The sequence below is a fragment of the Microtus oregoni genome, unplaced genomic scaffold (genome assembly GCF_018167655.1).
Source record: "Microtus oregoni isolate MIOR12 unplaced genomic scaffold, Mior012 000008F_ref0000371, whole genome shotgun sequence".
NCBI classification, from domain to species: Eukaryota; Metazoa; Chordata; class Mammalia; order Rodentia; family Cricetidae; genus Microtus; species Microtus oregoni.
This window is the reverse complement of record NW_024543067.1, coordinates 44,731,183-44,750,059: the sequence shown is the minus strand read 5'-3', so window position 1 is coordinate 44,750,059 and position 18,877 is coordinate 44,731,183. Positions and strand designations below refer to the sequence as shown.

The 18,877-nt window shown below is 45.1% G+C and overlaps 1 protein-coding gene across 3 annotated transcripts in view; it reads right to left on the bottom strand.

Moving 5' to 3' along the window:
• The window catches only part of Opcml (opioid binding protein/cell adhesion molecule like), a 1,140,610-nt gene that overhangs the window by 524,668 nt on the left and 597,065 nt on the right, over positions 1-18,877 (bottom strand). For 2 of the 3 annotated variants that reach the window (XM_041656987.1, XM_041656989.1), the window contains exon 1: positions 11,404-12,765. In XM_041656987.1, the coding sequence (XP_041512921.1) occupies positions 11,404-11,570 (167 nt within the window). In that variant the 5' untranslated portion in view covers positions 11,571-12,765. Of the gene's footprint in view, positions 1-11,403; positions 12,766-18,877 lie in introns of those variants that run through there. The other variant, XM_041656990.1, reaches the window with a different exon arrangement.

The window sequence follows — 18,877 nt, the reverse complement described above, 5'->3', positions numbered from 1 at the left end:
CTTTATCTTGCATTTCGCTAAGCACCCATTGACTTGCCGATTGTAAAACAGAGCATATAATCAAGAGCATTCTATAAACTGTTCCCACTGCACAGGTGCAGAGCACACGGGCTGCTGAGACAGGCAGGGATGTCACCGTGGGGTTTGTTACAGAGGCAGCTGCATTCAGATGGCCAAGGGAATGTGTACGAAATCCCTTCATCCCAGATGCCCTCTGAGATTTTTCACTTTGGCCTTCTGATCCCCCATGTGTGCAGACAGACTTCCAGCATGGGGGGGGGGGCAGGGAGGGCTAGCGTTTTGGGAGGAAAGTTTTTAAATAGTGAGGCAGCAGGCATACCTCTCTTGCAGCTCCTCAAACTCTCCTGCCAGTGGCTTGAAGAACTGTGAAATTCACAGACACTGCAATTGTAACAAGCAGGAGGAAACAGGACAAGTTAAATACCAGCTATGTAGGGAGAGATCATTATCTCAACTAGAATTCAAATGCCAGAAACTCTACTTGTAACTTCAATGATTTCCCAATTCAAAATAGGTGAGAATATCTCCATTAGAAAGAGAAGGTTTTCAGGGATGTGGGGATGTCTGTGTGCCGCATGTGTGCTTAGGTGCCTGTGTGAAGGACGAGGAACTGAAAGGGACAGAAAGGAGAAGTATTCAATTTTTAAAACAATCAGGACACCAACTATGCATTAGTATTGTATTGGAAACTGAGGATACAAAGAGAAATATAGGATAATAATATCTTCAACATAGGGTATGGGAGAAGCTCCTAGAAAGGGGGACATCTGATTATTTTGTTTCTATTTTTATTTTGAGACAGCTTCCCATATATTACAGATGGGCCTCAAACTCACTGTGTAAGCTGATGATCTTGAACTTCAGATCTGTTTGTTTCTATCTCCCGAGTTCTAGGATTATGGGCACCACTATATCTGGTCTATATGGTGCAGGTGATCAAAGGTGGGCTTTATGCATGCCAAGCAAACATTCTACTAACTGTCCTGCATCCTCAGCCCAAGAGGACTATCGTTACAGACAGGATAACAAGCAACTTTGAGAACTGTAATCCCTTGCACATACAGAGGATACCTAATAGTCACTATCTCAGTGGAAGTAAAGCCACCGTAATATAACACCTGGTGGGCTCTATTTCCTGCATATGCAGATAATGACTCCATTTTGCCCACCTGGGAAGCTCTAAACAGCTGAAGAGTGAGCAAGAAGGTTCATGTCAAGATGTCATCCCTGGGTGGTGTGTGTAGACAAGAGGAAGAGAAGCCATACACCTGAGGATGAACTGTTGGCCTGAGGAGGGACAGAGCAAATAGGAACTTGAAGGCCTTCTGCTTCCCATGAATTGGTCTGCACAATGAACACTTAGGTGAACATGCTCAAGGAGATCTTTGGAAAGCATCTAAACCCTGTGAGGGGCGAGAAAAGGATCAAGGGAAATGGTCCCTCAGAGAAGGGATTCTGGAAGGACAAAGCTGGGTGACAGAGAAGGATCCAACCTAAATTAGTTAAACATTGATTAGGACTCATGGCAAGAAAGGGATTATACTAACAGTGGGGCAGCAGGGAGATAGTGGGGTTCAAAAGGGCTGAAGCCTAAATCTCTCTGTGGAGTGTCTTTGCCTCTGCCGGTGCCTGCACAAACTGGATCCAGCATATATGTATCTCCATGGCCCCAAGAGTCAGGCAGCAACTGATTCTTATCTGACCCCTTTCTTTCTTCCTTTGGTTTTTCTATCATTTTTCTGTAACTCTATCTTAGGTCCCTCATCCATCCTTACAGCTGCCTTCATCCTTTCTCTTTCTTTACATCTTAGCTGATTCCAACAAAGAAAGTATCTTTTGCTCTCCTGTGTCTTTCCATTATGTTCATTTCTGCCTTTCAATTCCCTTTTCTTGTGTTAAATTTTATTTTATTTTCAATTCCACTTAATGTGTCGGGAGGGTTTGTGTGCATGAGAGTGTGGGCGCCCACAGAGGCCAAGAGAAGGCATCAAACACCCTGGAGTAGCCACGAGCTGCCCCACATGGGCGTTTACCATTGAATTGTGGTCCTCTAGAGTTGCTCTTCATCACTGACCCTCTCTATTATATCTCTTGTCTCCCCTACTTTGTTAATATTTATCAGCTATCACTAATCACCACAGACGCTTCACGACAAATCTATGCCTGGATCAACAGACAAACTACATTTCAGCTCTGTATCTTGAAGTTAAATCTGGATCAGTAGAGAAAATATTCAAACTCCCAAACGCTTTAAATGTATTCCGCAATATCTTTGAGAATTTGTTTCCACATTCTCTCTTCTTCATTGTACCTACCTTTCTTCTACATTGGCACTAACAAAAAAATAGAAAATTATTGTATTGGTTTTTTCATCTTTACCATAATTGCTTCTACAAAAACATTACTTCATATTATTCTTCACCACTAGCATACAGTTTTGAGGTAATTATGAGTTAAAATATATTTGGGGATTTAGCTGGAAGACTTAACAACCCCTTTTAACATTCTTTGTTCCTATAATGTATTGGAAACCTGGTTAATCGAGACACCATAAATCTTCAGATCCACTGAAAATGTTTAATATTCAAAACCAATTTTTTTTAAAAAAAACTTTATTGATCAGTACTTTTATGGGAAGCCAGGTCAAGTCCTTCTGCATCTCTTTAATTTAAGGAAAATGTATCATTTCCAGGGAAGAGGAGGCTAAAATGGGTCACAAATTTTCTCTAGGGTATGAATCAGTGGCAAGGTGCAGAGAGGCCCTGTGGCTGTCTTCACAGCTTTAATGGTTTAAACTAAAATGTGAATATAAAAATGGAAGGAAGAATATGGAATGGCATGTACTTTAGGGCTTAAAGAAATTACCTCTCTTGAGCCTGTATTTTTGGATCACTCATTTCCTCCCAGTTTTCACTGGTTGGTTCTTGCCAATGAAGTGGCCTGCTACTTTGTTTTAGTTTGCAAGTCTTTTGAGGTACTTCATACTCTGTGTTAGGTCACACTACAGAATAGTCCATGTAGAGCAGGTTCAAAGCCAAGGGTTTCCTCTGAAAGCATGGTTGACCCACCGATGGTTACCCTTCTGTTCAGTGTTGGAACCATTTCCAGCTACAGAAGGAATGTTGACATCTACATGAATGTCGATGAGGAATTTAAATGTCAGGAATCACAGGAGACCCTCCCAATCAGACAAAAGACAGGTAAAGCCCCTAGCTCAATGCAGATGGCCTGACCTTCTGCCCAATGAGTCTAAGAAAGAGAGGAAATTCTTTTTCTTGTCTATATTTTCAGGAAAACTCCTCAAGTCTCTGGATCTGGGTGGAAAAGGTATACTGACTGAGAAGCAACAGAAAGGCCTTTCCGAAGCAAATCTGGTCTCTGTCCTGTAAAGAAGTACATGGCCAGGTCCTGAGCTAATCTTCTGTGCCAAGAAACTGAGGCAGGATCCTGGTGGAACAAGTGCTGAGCAGCATAGAACATAAGGAGGAGGAGGAGTATAACATGGGTGGTAGGGAGGCTGAAAGGGGGAACAATGGGAGAAAGGTTTAGATATGGAGAGAGAAGAGAGTGCAGAGGAGGAGAAGGTGTCTGGAAAGGCATAAAACCACTAAAGAAGTCTGGAAAGGCCATATGGGAACCTACTATTTTGTAAATGACTATATCTCTCTATAAGTGACCTTCCACGTGGGACAGTGCTCCTCCCTGGCCATAGGTCGCCAAACAAAAAGCCCAGAGCCTGCTCTTGAGTGGTTGATCAGGAGTGTTCCAAGGACTCCCCCAAATAATACGGGCTATTGCTATGTCTCTCAGTTGCTCACCACAGTGTGATGGGAAGACCCTGTTGCTGAAGACACCACACACTTTGGTCACCGGACAGGGAGAACCCAAGTTGGTACCGACCACGTTGATAGCTTCCTCTCTGCTACCTAGCTTTAATAGTACTAGGGTAGAGTGCTATGTAGGCTGATGGGAGGGGGGCAATCATCAATATTCTTTCCCTGTTATTAACCCTGTGAACTACACTAATGACCTGTGAGGGTACAGTAGTGATACGGGTATTTTAGGGTAGCCAATGATTTTTGATTCAATTTAAAGGATGTGCCATAGGAAGAAACATAAGCCTGGTACTGAAAATCTGGTCAAGACCCCATGGTCTCAAACCATGGGAACTTCATAGGTACCAGGGGTAAAACTACTATTATTATTTTGCCAAACACACACAGTGTCAAACGATTCTCTACATTCATACTTCTGTAAATGTTTCTCCAGTCCTCAGCAGAGGCATCTGTTTATGTGCTGGACAGTAGTTGATGCAGACTCTCATGGTGGATGAAAGCTGAGAATAAGCGTTCCTGGAGTTCTCATCCATTTATTGAGGCATCTGTGTCATTCCCCCCTCCCCTAAGGCTCAGGGACCACCATGAGTGAGAGAGAAGAAAGACACTGATGGCCAGGGTTAGAGAGGGCCAGAGTAAAACTGTGTCTTCTGTGCATGATAGGACTCCTGCTCTCATGAGCTCATGGCATCTCTGGATTCTCACAAGAACCACACAGGATCAGTCCTGTAATTAGGAAGAGGCTCACAAATCTCACCCAAACTGAGGAGCTATGGACAGTTGATGGCTTCTGGGGGAAGGACAGTAAGTTTTCCTTAAGGGCATATCCCATGGTCAATCCGTGGATGTCCCTACACCCAGACTGGATTGGTGGGTTAGTAACAAAAAGGAAAGGGAGACAGGCCATGGTGCACACCTTTAATCTCAGCACTCAGGAGGCAAAGGCAAGTAGATCTCTGTAAGTTAAATGCTGGCTTGGTCTACAGTGTGAGCTCCAGAAGAGCCAAGGCAAGAGAAACCCTGTCCCAAAAAGAAAAAAAAAAAAAAAAAGAAAGGAAGGAAGAAAATGAGACATGAAGTTGGGAAGTAGTGGGACAATGGGAAATGGGACTAAGAATAGTTAGTGAGGGTGAATCTATTCATTTTATGGAATCTCAAAAGGATTAATAAAACTGTATATATTTTTTGATGTATAATAGGGTATAAACAGGAGTAATTGGGGGAGAGTACAAGACTGCAGAGGAGCCAAGATGCAAAGAATAACTAACATAGAATCTACTCAAGTCTTAATTTAATTACATACATCAGCAAAGGTATCTTCCTGAACAAAGAACAAAGAATAAACAAATACAAAGCACCATGTGTGTATATCCGTTATATATATATATATATATATATATATATATATATATATATATATCAAGATTAATGCTTCATCTCTAACTTAATAGGTAATGCAAATCATTGCTGATGTCTTAGACTAATTCTCTTCTTTCATTTCATGACTGGGAAGTCAGCTTCCTATTAGTAATAAGTAATTTGAAAAATCATTACTGGGAAGGTCAACTAAAGCTGACTTGACTCTTTCCTTCTACAGCGTCTCACTACCAGATCTCATCAGATCCACAGCACACTACATCACCTTTGCTGCTACCCACATGGTGAACACTGGAAAAAGACCAAGGTCAGAGTCCGTTACTAGAAGCCAAAAGAAAGGCAAGTACAGGCAGAGCTAAACTGGACCCTGCAGCCACATCTTCTAAAAGAGGCCAGATAAGTAGTTAAGGAGCCTAGACGACGGTGGCTGAGTTTTCCACACTGTTCAGGAAGCCATGAGTCCACATATTTAGTGCTTTCCAACACCTTCATCCATCTCTGACTTTGGAGTACATTTATTTATGTGGTATGTGGGAGAGAAATCCCTTCATCAGGTAGGGCTGTCAGACTGTCATGTATGTAGTCCAGCCCTGCTCTTCCAGGCCAGGGCAGCCTTGTAACATGGTCCAACCCTAGGTGCACCTGGTCCCACAGCAGGGCCACTAACACCTTTGTCCTGTTTATCTGCTGTGACTCTCTGCAGAGGCCCAACCACCTTCTTTCCAGATGTATTCTCCAGCAGCTAGAACAGTCTTCTGAACCCGGCTGCCTGTTGTTGTCTTGCCGTGTGGGATAGTAAAGACTTCTGCAGGGTTTCAGATCATATTGAAACACCAGTGGATATACCTGTGTCCTCTGGCGAGTGATTTGATTGGAATTCAAAATCCCTCAGGTTCCCAAGATCTCCGAGTGTTGCCCTTGAGTGTCCTATAGCCACATTGTTCAGATGTGAGACGGTAAGAAGACTTTAAAGAGGTGGGGCCCGCTAAGATGGATTATAGCCCTCAACTGCACTTGCTCTTTTAATCCTTGGTACTCACCATGGCATCTGTACAGAACAAATACAACAGGCGCTCCACCATAGCACAGCCTGTCAGCAACCACCCAGGAAGACATCACATGTCCACAGTACATGTCTGTTAGGGCAGAGGTCTGCAGCAAGTGTTACTGGGAGCCAACTGAGGGCAGTTCTTGACCACATGCAGAAGGCAGGAAGCTGAGCAGAAGCGAAAGGAGACTAATGAGTTTGTGAGTGTGTGTGTGTGTGGGTGTGGGTGTGTGTGTGGGTGTGGGTGTAGGAGGAGGTGGTAGACAGGATAAAACAGGATTAAGCTGAGAATGCCATCAATTGTTACCAAGGAGTCCCATTTATTCTCAGTAGCAACTAGCACATGTAATCAGCCTTCCATATCTGTGGGTTCGACATCCATAGATTCAACAGCCATAGATAAAATAGACTAAAAATAAATCAAGTGTGTCTATACTAAACATGTTCTTGTCATTATTTGCTATGCATCACAAGGTAACAACAATTATTTACACAGCGTATACTTTTTATTAGATAAGTAATTCAGAGATGGTTTAAGAATATGGGAGGATGTGCACCAAGGATACATATGACTTTAATGTTAACAGAACAGCTCGGCACGCTTTTTCTCATCTAATGTTGTAGACAGGCAGAAAGTGTTCCTTATGTACATGAACATACTGAATTGAGCACAATCAAAGAGTCAGTGTGAGATAGTGTAAGGGTCCATCAGAGGTACACATGACCTGAGCTCTTCTTTTGCTGGAGCACTAGTATAGCTATGAGACATGTACGTGCCATGGGAGAGATGTTTCCGTGTAAGGGAAGGACCCTGGAACATAGCCTTGCTCAGATATTATAAGACAAAAAGCCTGTGGGATAGTAGTTCTCAGTTCTGGCTTACTCGAGAAATACTGGAAGAGACTATTTAATGCCTGTATTCATGGCCACCTCCAAAGATGTCGCTTCCCTTAGTCTCGGAGACTAACATTTGAATTTTATTTTTTAGTTCATCCTGAGGGTGAAAGTAAGGGCTCATCCATGCTTCATCCTAACCTTCAAGGACACATTTTCAAAAGTTTCTCAAGTGCCTTTCCAACAGAAGTTCAGGTTATCACCACCATAAAGGAGCTTCCTTCTAGGGCCATCTCTGCTGGAAGGTCTTTTCATGTCCTCAGCTTCCCAGATCAAGAGAACTACCTCACACTGACATAACCCCTAACTTTGAAACCTTCAACATTAACTCACACGGGATTCATGCATGGTCCAAAAGACCAAATAGCTGTCCCAATGCATGCAAAAGAGCAAGCTGCTGACATTGGTTGCACAACACAGAAAGCACCCTGCTCCACACCAGCGCACTGTCCTTGGGAGTTCCACTGTCCCAGATGCTTTGGCGAAATTCCTCGGCCCAGATTATTCTCTGGCAGTAGTTAAGCCTCACGTGCTTGTTCTGAATGGATTACCTCAGAACTCCAAATGAAAGTGCAGGGTAGTTAAGAAAAGAGCCATTAAGCATAAATACCAGATTAGCAAGCCTGGCTCAGCAATGCATTACTCTACTATGAAAAAGCAAGCAAGCAAACAACAACAACAAAACATACCACTGTGTTGGCTTTTCCGGCTGCTTGGGACAGATTACCACAAGCACAACCACTTATCTATGGCATCCCTCAAAATACCCATGTGAACAGGGCAACAAAAACGCACAGAGGAACTAAAGAAAATCAAGAGGTGCCCGTGGTCCATGAAGAAGGTATGGCTGGCTGATGGCTTAATTGATGCCAACCGACCATGCCCAGATGCTGGGCACCCATCTGAAGATGGGCATCGGTTCAGACAGAGGACTCCTAGATACTTATCATATCTAATCTAACGAGAAGTCACCGAACATTTTTAACCCAACAGCACATAATTGTAATGAAATGATTCTGGCCAAGAGGGCCCATTTGTAATAATGAATTCAAATCAGATTCATAGAAGCTATAATTCAACCATAGAGAATAGCACCTTCATTTTCCATATCATCTCTCTTCCAAAAAGGCAAAATAACTCAATATTAAAATAATTATTTTTACTTTTCAAGCAGCCCCATGAAGTAGTTACAGCGACGATGATATTGTCTCACTTGTATCAAATGAGCTTCCATCTACGCTGAAAACTTTAGTGTCTTTTTTGACACATCATTTCTGAAAGTCTCTCCGTACAACCAAAGGCCTGTCACAACAAAACTGATCTCTCACAGGAAGCAACCATCTTGTGAGCTGGGGAACTTGTCACAGGAAAAATCTGAGGGTCTACCTAGGCTTCTGGATTTCTCTGCTTTACCTACTGGTCTCTGCTCCTTGTCTAACATTGTTCAAGAATTAGGAACAGACTGGAGGTCGTGTGAACTGGGGCAATCACCTTGGAGAGGGTTTTCTAATGCTGATAGGTGTGGATATCATTTAATTCCTTGATACATACTGAACACTAAAGTCCTAAGTAATAAATCCATGACCTCTTTTGAGGAGACTTAAAAGTTACTTTACATAGAGCTATAAGGCTGTGGAGAGAGCTCGGGATCAAAACTTTTTCCTAGCACGCATAAGGCCATGAGCTTGATTTCTCGAGATTGCAAAAACTAAAAAAAAAAAAAATTATAATTTTTAAAAAGCAAAAATACTACCAAATAACACATGATAGATTTCTCCAAGGCCAAGGCTGTGGGTTCTCACTTACTGGGAACAGGGCCTCTCTGTCAAATAACTGAGGACCAAGCTTTACTGCTAAGGGAACACAGCTGCTGGCTCACAGAGCAGATTGGAAGGAAAAGGAGAGTCACATAAACCGCATAGGGCCTTCGGTTATTTTATGAAATGCTGGGATAGTAACAAAGACAATAAACTTGGTTTAACATAGAGAATGATAAGAATTAATGCCAAGGGGAAGAAGTGAAGCATCATGAGTGACAAACAGGAAGAGGGTGTCAGGGAGGCTCCCTATAAAAAGAGAGCAATTAAAGAGAAGACTCCATGAGGGAGAAAGTGAAGAAGGTGCCTGGATGGCAGGACGTGGCAGTGGGGATAGGTTTGTCTATACCAAGGGAAAGGCATGAGAGAGAAGAGAGGCCAAATCCGCCCTGGAAACATGCTTACTTTTAAAACCCAGCTACAGCAACAGTCAGGTAACCAGCAGCAGTCGAAGTTGAACATGTAAGTTGTCGTTTTCCATAAAGCATGAAAAGCGACTATTCAGCTTTTCCTGTTTTATTCCCTTTCCCATTACCAGGCCCAGCTGTTAAACATTAGAATTGAAGATCACGAAAACAGGCCAGCAGCTAATAAAAAAAAAAAAAAGAAAAAGAAAAAAGGTAGATGGACGTGAGCCCTCTGCTGGTAGAACTATCTTATTGCATCCCAGAAGGCAAAACTCGGGTTTCTAAGTTTCTGGTTTAGTTTTTAGCGGCAAGAGTAGATTTTGTAAATTTATTGGTGACATCCCCTCCTGTTGACGGAACTCTTTGCCTCCAACAAAGGAAGAGGGAGAGGTGTATAGCAGCATCCAAACCCCATCCTACTACTATTGTGTGTCCACATTTCCTGGGTAAATACATACATACATACATACATACATATATACATACATACATACATACATAATACATTGTTGGTACCTTTGAACTACCAGTCCCCTGAAAATGTGTATTCCTATAAATCATATCTCAAAGAGCAGACTTGGAACCTTTCTGGATGCAACAAATTAAGGATAACCCACTCTCATCTGCTATAAGCTAAGGGATGCCCACAGGGTCAGAAGTACTTGGGACTCATACTGTCTGTAAGGGACATCTCTGTTCTGCTTCCCAGTACTGTGCAGGCCCAGAAGATAGGAGATTGGGGCCTTGCACTAGCTGAAAAGAAGCTTCACCTAAGAACCACACAAGGTTGAAAGGATCCAAGTTTAACCCCGGGGTTCACGTGAGGAGCAACAATGTCTCAGAGGCTCTCGTTCCTTCTTCGGAAAGAGGCTTAGCCTATGCTGGGAGGGCTCCATGAGAAAAGCACAGGCAACAGGAAGAAGGGTACCCCGCACCCTCAATCTCTCCTTGCAGAAGCCAGGCATTCTGGCTGGAGAATCTGGGTCAGGATGCTTTATTTTCACCATAACCATCAAAGTCATAGGCAGGGCAAAAGCATTCACCCTGTGTACACTGTGAGACGTAGTTAAGCTGGGACGTCCCCGTATCTGTCTCCTAGGACTAGAACTGCCTCATTAAAGGGATAAAAGATGATATCTGCTGAGCTGGTGGAAAGTGGTGGCTGCATTTTTATTAAAGTCTCTGCTGCAGCAGGCCCGGTCCCCAAAGGTTCATATTCCAAGCATCTCCACCCCTCTGCCTGGAGCATGGAAGTGATTCTCTGTAACTCATTAAGCTAAAACAAAAAGCTTCCCCATTGTGCTTCCCACACAGGAATGATGTCGCTGTATAAACGTTCCGTGTTTCCTCTTCTTGGCCCCAGCACACAAAAACACAAAGGCCTCGTAATTTACATCAGAGCCCAAGTGCACAGCATGGGCTTAGTTTGAGTGACTATGTCTTCAGCAGACTTATAAAAGGTCGTGGCCTTGCACGGGAGATCTAAAGCTTTGAATTGTGAGGTTACACACCTCACCCCAACATCGTCCCCCCTCCACACACACACACACACACACACACAAAACACACACTTCTGCCAAAGACAGCTGGCTATGCTGATGGCACTCCTATGCCATCACATCCTCCTCGCCTGGAAGAAAGAAATCCAAGGGTATTTAGTTAACCACGCACTGTGTACATGCCAGCGCCCTCAAGTCTCATCCGGGTGTCCACACAGTTGCGAATATTGCTATGCCATGGCCCCATGAATACATGGAGCTCCAAGTGTAGACTTTAACATTCCCTGTAAGCCTAAAGACCAAAAGAGGACCAAATGACAGAGCCATCCAAGAAAAATGGTATCAGCAAGCACACGACGCAGGTGGCCACTTCTTGGGCCTGCAAAAGGCCTCTCACGTGCTCCAATGCCCCTCTTTGAAGCCATCTTTACTCTCTTTCTCACCTCCCTCCCCCTGAAGCCATGTGCAATGGGTTCAGTCCCCAGATGAAGGAAGGCTCCCTACCTGAGGGTGGCGCTCTCCCCCTGCCGGACCGTCACGTTGTCCATAGCTTTGGGGAAGGTGGCATCTCCGCTGCGCACCGGCACTCCTGTGGGTACAAGGAACAGCAGCCTGAGAGACACGACCACGAGGCACTTCCAGGGCAGGAAGAGGTACCCACAGACCCCCATCCTTGTCAGTCACAACTTCCCCGAACTCCCGCAGCAGCACGGTCCTTGTCCCCTGCCCTCTCAGAACAGCCGGAAGTGTTGTGGGGAGAAAGCAAAGAGAGGGAGAGAGAGCAAGCCAGGAGCTGGGAGCGGGAGACGGAGAGGCTGAGTCCAGGCTCTCCGGAGCCTAATAATTCTTCCTCGGCTCCAGCCTCAGCTTTCCAGCCTAGCAGAACCAGATGCCCCCTCCTGCATCCAAAAAAGAGCTTTCTCGACGCTCCCTGGGGCGGAGGGAGCCCGCGGGGAGGGAGAGCACCAAAGAAGGAGCAGGGACGAAGGTCACAGATTGTGCGTTCTCTGCCTCTCTCGGTGAAGCTACTTTAAGATTCAGTTGGGCGCGTTCTGCAGAGGTCTGGCATCAAAAGTTTATAACCCAAAGAAGGCAAGTGTCTCTGACAGAAAAGAGATGTCATAAAAAGCTCCTGCTTCAAGGAGAGGAGAAAATGTTTTATTAGATCACACACATGTATGGATAGAGTTAGAAAACAGCTCCAAGTCTCGCATCTGGACCCCAAGGCGACAAAAAGTTGCACACGGAGACCCGCAGCCGGCTAGCCCGGATCCTCCGCTCTGAGGCTGTCTTCCCCGAATCCCGGTGGGCGACTCCCGCCTGCCCGGCCCTCGCCAGCCCGCGGAGCGCAGCGGCGAAGGCTCTGGGCGCGGGGAGCTGAGCGGACTGCGGCCCCCGCCTCCTCCGGGGACGCTGCACGGGACGCGGGGACGCGCGGACGCCACGCTCAGCGGCCGCCCCCGGCCTCCACGCCGCCTTCCTCCGGGGAGCAGCCCCTACGCGCGCGGGCCGTGCTCGCCAGGGTTGTCATGGCAGCAGCTGCATCCCTGACCGCCACTTTCTCCCGGTGTCGACTCGGAGCGAGCCGGCTAGCAGGCGGCATGGACTGCACGAACATCCCCGCGGGTGCGGGGCGCGGGTGCCCACCTTAACCCCCGCCGCGCCGGGACCCTGAGGGAATGTTCCTGGCGCCTCAAGGGGCTCCACTCTCTCCTCGTACAAGAGCAAGCTGAGGAAATGCAGAGTCCCTCTCGCTGCCTCCCCTGATAGGGGTGGGGAGATAGAGGGGAGGGCTGGAGAAAGAGTTCTGGGGAAGGCAGCAAATTGAAAACTGACATTAGCACCTTCCTTTCGCGATGCCATGCAGTTGTTGTCAGACCCCGCCCTGGAGAACTGAACTGTCTTTGCCACTCCTGAAAGCTGAGCCTATTTGAATGCCCACCAGTCTGTATCTCTCTGTCCCGGCTTTAGTACTAAGGGCACAGCTTTCCTGGGCCTATGTAAAAAGCTGGAATAAGCTTCCTGCTCTGATGGCCTACCTAGAAACACTTAAAGCCTATCCCTTCCTTGTCTGTCTCCCTGGCTGGCAACTCTGAATTTCTTCTTGCAAGGCAACATGTAAAATAGTCCCCATTATCCTTGCATCTTATTGTAGTGAAAAGGAAGAACTGGGAAAATCACGTGGCGATCCTAAAAAGTAGTGGGACTGATCTTCACAAAAATCCATCTATGGCTTTATGATCGCAGGAGGGACACCGTAATAGTGTCAGGAGGGGACTCCAGGATACAGTGTTCTTAGAGGCCAATCTCCCTGTTGCTCCGGGCTCAGATCCATCTCCTTCAGTCTAAACCCAAGAGCGCCAGCTTTTCTTGGGCCTGCCATTATTCTTGCTGCTGCTCTGCCTGGCAGAAGCCTCCCCTCGCTGCGTGGCTCTCAGGCCTGTATCCTAATTTAATGGTTGCTATGTGCATCTGCTCTACTGTACTTTTTTCTCGAAGCCTTTTGTTAAATTAGGCAGGGCTCCGCACAATTGGCAAAATGAAATGTAATTCAAAAATAAGCATTAAGCTCTTCGTGTTTATTACTTTAGTTGCTGAAGGATACAAAGGCATCCTACCTGCTCTCATTTCCAAGGGACTGAGCAAAAATGAAGACTGCCCCAGTTCCACTTGTAAAAACGCTTAGCTCACATACACTTTTTAGCCTTAAATTTTTTAATTAGAACATCTTACCTGGGACAGAGTACTTATCACTAGTTATATCAGCTGTAGTCTAAACCATATCGGGAGAAGAGGTGTTACACAGACAGGAGTTTTCTGTGCACCCATAATCCTCTGGGCCCTGTAGTGCTTGGATCTGGGATGAAGCGCTGGAAAGGCTCTCCTACCAGTAGTACCCCATACAGGGCTGACAGTGTGGTCCTGTGCTTAGGACTTCTTCAGTCACAGCTGTGCCTTGAATGTGGGCAAGGATGCGGAGGAGCCTGGTCAGGAGGCAGCTCTGAGGTTATCCCAGCTGCCCAGTGGTAGAGCGCTCAGATCTTCACAAACAGCTGCTAGTCTCATTTCTCATCAGAGTGAGGGCGGGGCCATTGTTACACTAACTCTGGAAAGGTGGCTTGAGACTGGAAGAGTTCTTGGAGACTTTGAGGAAAGTGCACAGGATTCCAGATGGAAATCACTGAGGCCAGGAAAGAGCAGACACGGTGATAAGCTGAAGTGAGGATAATCGTCCCCAGTAACGCACACTGAGGCTGGTGCTTGGGAAGGAACAAGCCAAGAAAGCTCCCATTTACCTTGATAGTTTTTTTTAGTAAAGGCATCTGAGGACAGAAAGAACAAGGGACTGGGTCTTTACTGACTTGTTACAGGGTTTCTAGCTTAGTCTTGCTGACAGAATACATGATCTGCACCCACAGACTTGTGAGTCAGGGAAAGAACTGCAAAGGTCTTGTCTTTAGTCTGTCAATCTATAGCACTGCGGTTGGGGGCAATGGTCCATTTATTTGTAAGACATTGCTATGGACTTGTAGAGTCTAAGGCTAAATGCATACGTTAAATGGGAAGAAGCCGAGTTGACGTTTACAATAAACATGATTAATTTTTGCCAGGATTATTTTGTGAGAAGCTTTGGCCAATGACAATGATAGGCCCCTTAGTACACATTCTTAGATACATATATTTATGTATTTATGTGTAAAGATAAATTATCATCATGATTGGAAGATTGGCTTTGATGTTGTGTTCAAATACTGAGTCCACACATCTCCATCTTTGCAACTCACACCAAATAATACCGATTTCATCCGAAGGGTAGTGAGCAAGAATGTGCTAAGTGTTTCCAGGACTGGTAAAGCACACCGGCTCTGTATGGAAGAGTCTATTATTAGAGTCCCCAAGAGAAGGCCACATCATCCCAGCATCATCCCCAGGGTTGTTCTGGATATAGAGAAAGTAAGAAAAAAGTTTGCCGAGAGGCTTTATTATGGTTTCCATGGGAGGGACTGGGCAAGGAAAGATGGGGAAACTGGCATGCTTAGGAGTGGATTCTATCTTGATGGACTGTGTGGGTGAGATCAAGGGATCCTGAGCTTGGCCCTGGTGTAGAGTAAGAAATGGTGCCATGTTCTGTGAGTATTAGACAAAGAAAGTGGTTCTTCTATCCAGGAATAAGGAAGGAGGTCTTACGAGAGTCAGTATCTCTAGGAATAGCAAGGTTTGATTTAACACATGTGTGGAGGAGATTTTGTTTTAACTCTGGATGCAGTTAATGCTGGGCAGACTGGGAACCATCATCAACACTGTGTGGTGCTCTAGTATAAAGCCTATTGTCATGGACTAGCTGTGAGGTGGACAGCTGTGAAAGGTGTGAGGGGAACAACACGAAGGCGGCTGCACAAAGCAGGGCTTCAACTCACCGACACAACTTTTGCTACCCATGACAATGTGTAACAGAAACACAATAGATCCAGCTTCCAGGGACTGTAGTTGGCACCAGGCAAGGAGATCACTGGCTACCTGGAGAGAAATTGTTCTGAACGACTGGAGAAGAGGAATCGTAGCAAAGGGGAGTTTGAGAGAAAGGAGGAGAAGAGAAGCAGAAAAGAAGAAAGACTGTGACGAGTCTTGGTAGCTTCCAGATAAGGACTCCAGTGACAGGTGGCAACTCGAACCAGCAGGTGGTATCCGCAGCCTACAGATGGAATGGTCCCGAGAAGCTGGGAAGGAGCAAGAATCGTCCTAGAAGAAAAGGTTCTCACAGCCTGGTGATGTTGCTTAAACTGGATGGAATGAGACGGTGAGGTGGCGTACCCACTGTTTTCCTACTTAGGTGTAAACCGTGCTGGGTGGTAGGGGCTGCGTCCTGGGGAAAAGCAACGCAGTGGAAGTACATCCTTGACTTGTTCCACAGAAAGGACAACCAGTCAACACAAACGTGGGTGAAGAGTGTTTGTCAGGCGCCTTCTGCTCAGAACCTAAGCAAGACCTGACTGTTTATACTTAAAGGCATTCGTGCCCTGCTTCAGCTGCTACATTCCTGTGTGCATGTGTGTGTGCATATGTGCGTGTGCGTGTGTGTATGTTTATAAAGTGGTATAACAGGCTGTGCAAACTGCCTCTCATCCTTGATGAATCACACAGCAGGAGATAACCAAGGCAAATGGAAAACAGACTACTTTTAAAAATAACAAAAGCCCTTAACTCTGGAGGAAGTATATAGGATTATAATTCAATGGGTAAGGCATATATCTAGCACATAGGGATCCCTGGGTGTGATCCCAGCATCATGACCTGGGCATGGTGACACGTGCCTGTGATCCCAGCATGAGGGATGTGGAAGAATGAAAATTAGAAATTCAAGTTCACTCTCTGCTAGTCAGTGAGTTTGAGACTAGCCTGAGCTGCATGAGAATATGTCTCATTTTTTTTTTCATTTGAAAAACCCTCCAGCACTATTTTCAATTTTCTCACACGTTAAGCCATTTACTAATTTGGTAAATATGATTACATGTCTATTTTATTATGGACAGTATTTAAGGGCCTGGAGATGCAACAGTCCATGAAGAACATAAATATTTTCATGTACACCTCTGCTAGGGTATGAATAAGTGTTGAGGTGGGAAAAAAGATTATGAAAAAATAAAAAACCAGACATATTTAGATTGGGCACTGTGCTATACAAAGTGTTCTGGGAGTGATGGGATGGAAAGAAGTTAAGGAAAGCACCTTGGAAGAGGCAGCATCTGAAGTGAGACCTGATTGGCTAGTGGATCCAGCCAAGCAGGGCTAAGAGAATGGCTGCTGTGAAGGTGGATGGCAGAGGAGCTTACAGTGACGGCAGAAGGCATGAGAGCCCCGGGTCCTGGACACAGGGAATCTGTATAATGATTTCATCCTAAATGCAGTACGATGACTTCAGAGACTTTCAGCAGGCAAACACCAGGATCTGCGAGATAAAATTTTGCAAATCTTTCTGACCATGATGTGGAGAATGGATTGCAGGAGAACTCAGAGGGTATTGGAAGCTGAACATCAATCACAGTAGGAGTGGTGGAGTAAAATAAAAATGGAAAAGGAAGAGGCATCTATGATAGCTAAGATTTGCTCAATTTGGGGATTTGGAGGTGGAGTAAAGGGAAAGAATTGAGGGTGATTTTGATAGCTAGGAGGTACAGCTTTCTGTAATTAGGATGGGGAAGGAATATCCCAGAGCAATGGATTTGAGGAGACTAGAACCAAGTGCAAACATCAGGATGGCATGAGGAGAAAGAAGTCTGAAGCAACAGAGGACAACTGAAAACTTTTTCTCATCCTTCACCTGCCTTCTCATTTGCTATTTTAAAGAGGTGTTAAAATTCTCCTGTATGGATATGTCAAAGAGACAAAATATTCAGAGCATCCTTACCAGACCCCTAAGCCCCCATACCATAGCCTGTACTTTAGAAACAGGCTACTTCATTGCACCCTATATGACCTACGATAGCCACTCAACTGTAGGCATCTCAGTGCATCTCGTCTGCTTGATTACACCTCATCTGAGTAGAATCTAGCATGATGCCCTCACTATTTGTTAATAAAATGGAATTCTGCTCACTTATATGGCTGGATCCCAATGTAGGACCTCAAGTTCTATTGCAACTTCCTTGCTGTGATCTAGGTCAAGGAAAGACGACTCTATTATTGTGCCTGTGGGAGAAAAGGGTCTAGGGTACTGAGTCAGAGGCTAACCTCACTCCCAATTCAGCAGCCCACCATGTGTGTGACGTTCCTTGTTTAGCTTCACTGGCCTCCAGCTCACATCTCTATAAATGGAGGCAAGATACCAGTACATCTATACAGTGTATGGGAGGGTCTATCCTAGTCAGCTCAGGTTGTCAGAACAAATCTACAGACTGGTGGCTTCAACAAGAAAAAACTCTTTGCATATTTTTGCAGCCTAGAAGCCTGGGAGCTCCAAGGAAGGCTCTCCTCCTGCCTTCTGGCAGCTCCCTGCAGGCTGTGTGCACACCCATGGCACACAGACAATGCCCTTTCTGTCACAAAGCCTCCAGTTCCATAGGATCAGGATCATTTTTCTAGCCACACGTAAGTAACCATTATCATGGTTTACCAGCCCCGCCTCCCAACACTGTCACATTGTTGGTTAGGAGTTCCACGTATGGATTTCGGGTACTCAGTGCAATCCGGAACAATGTTAAATGATACACTATGCGGAATGACCGTTCTTCCAGGCACCCACTGAACACTTCATCACACTAGTCCTTATTTAACAAGAGAAGGAACGCCATTCTCTGATAGCACAGCTTTCTTCTCTGAAGCAGCTCTGTGGAAAAATAAGTTGTAAAAATCAAGGCCAAAATATTTCCAAGATATGAGGTGTGTGTGTGTCTGTATGGGTGTCTCTGTGTGTATGTTTGTCTGTGCATGTAAGTGTATGTGTCTGTGTGTATGTGAGTGTGTGTGTGTGGCTGTGTGCATGTGTGAATGTGTGTATATGTGTGTATGTGTCTGTGTGTGAGAGTGTGTGTGTCTTTGTGTATGTGTGTGTGTGTTTGTGTTGTGGCAAGCAGGACAGATTGAACTCTTTCTCTCTCTCATTGTAAAGACTAGCCTATTTTAGAAATAGAAATCACCTCTTCTGCTTGCAAAAGTTACATGATAATTACTAAACTTCTACCTTACCTCGAAGAGATTGCCTAGTAGTAGATCGCTATTGGGAAATTCAGGGCTCCACACAGATAGCCAAACTGATCCATAATAAAATTTGTATCCAGCTATTAAAGCAATTTCAAACTGTGTGTTATTCAGAAATGAGGAAACCTTACAGCTTGTGTTTATCTGAGGAGTATTGTGCCCAGCTGCTCTGTGGAAAAAACATGAAATAGAGAGCCTATAATTTGAGGTATATTTGTATCACAGAAACCCATCCACATAAGATGGACCAAGAGAATAGGGTGACTGAGGAAACAGCATGGTG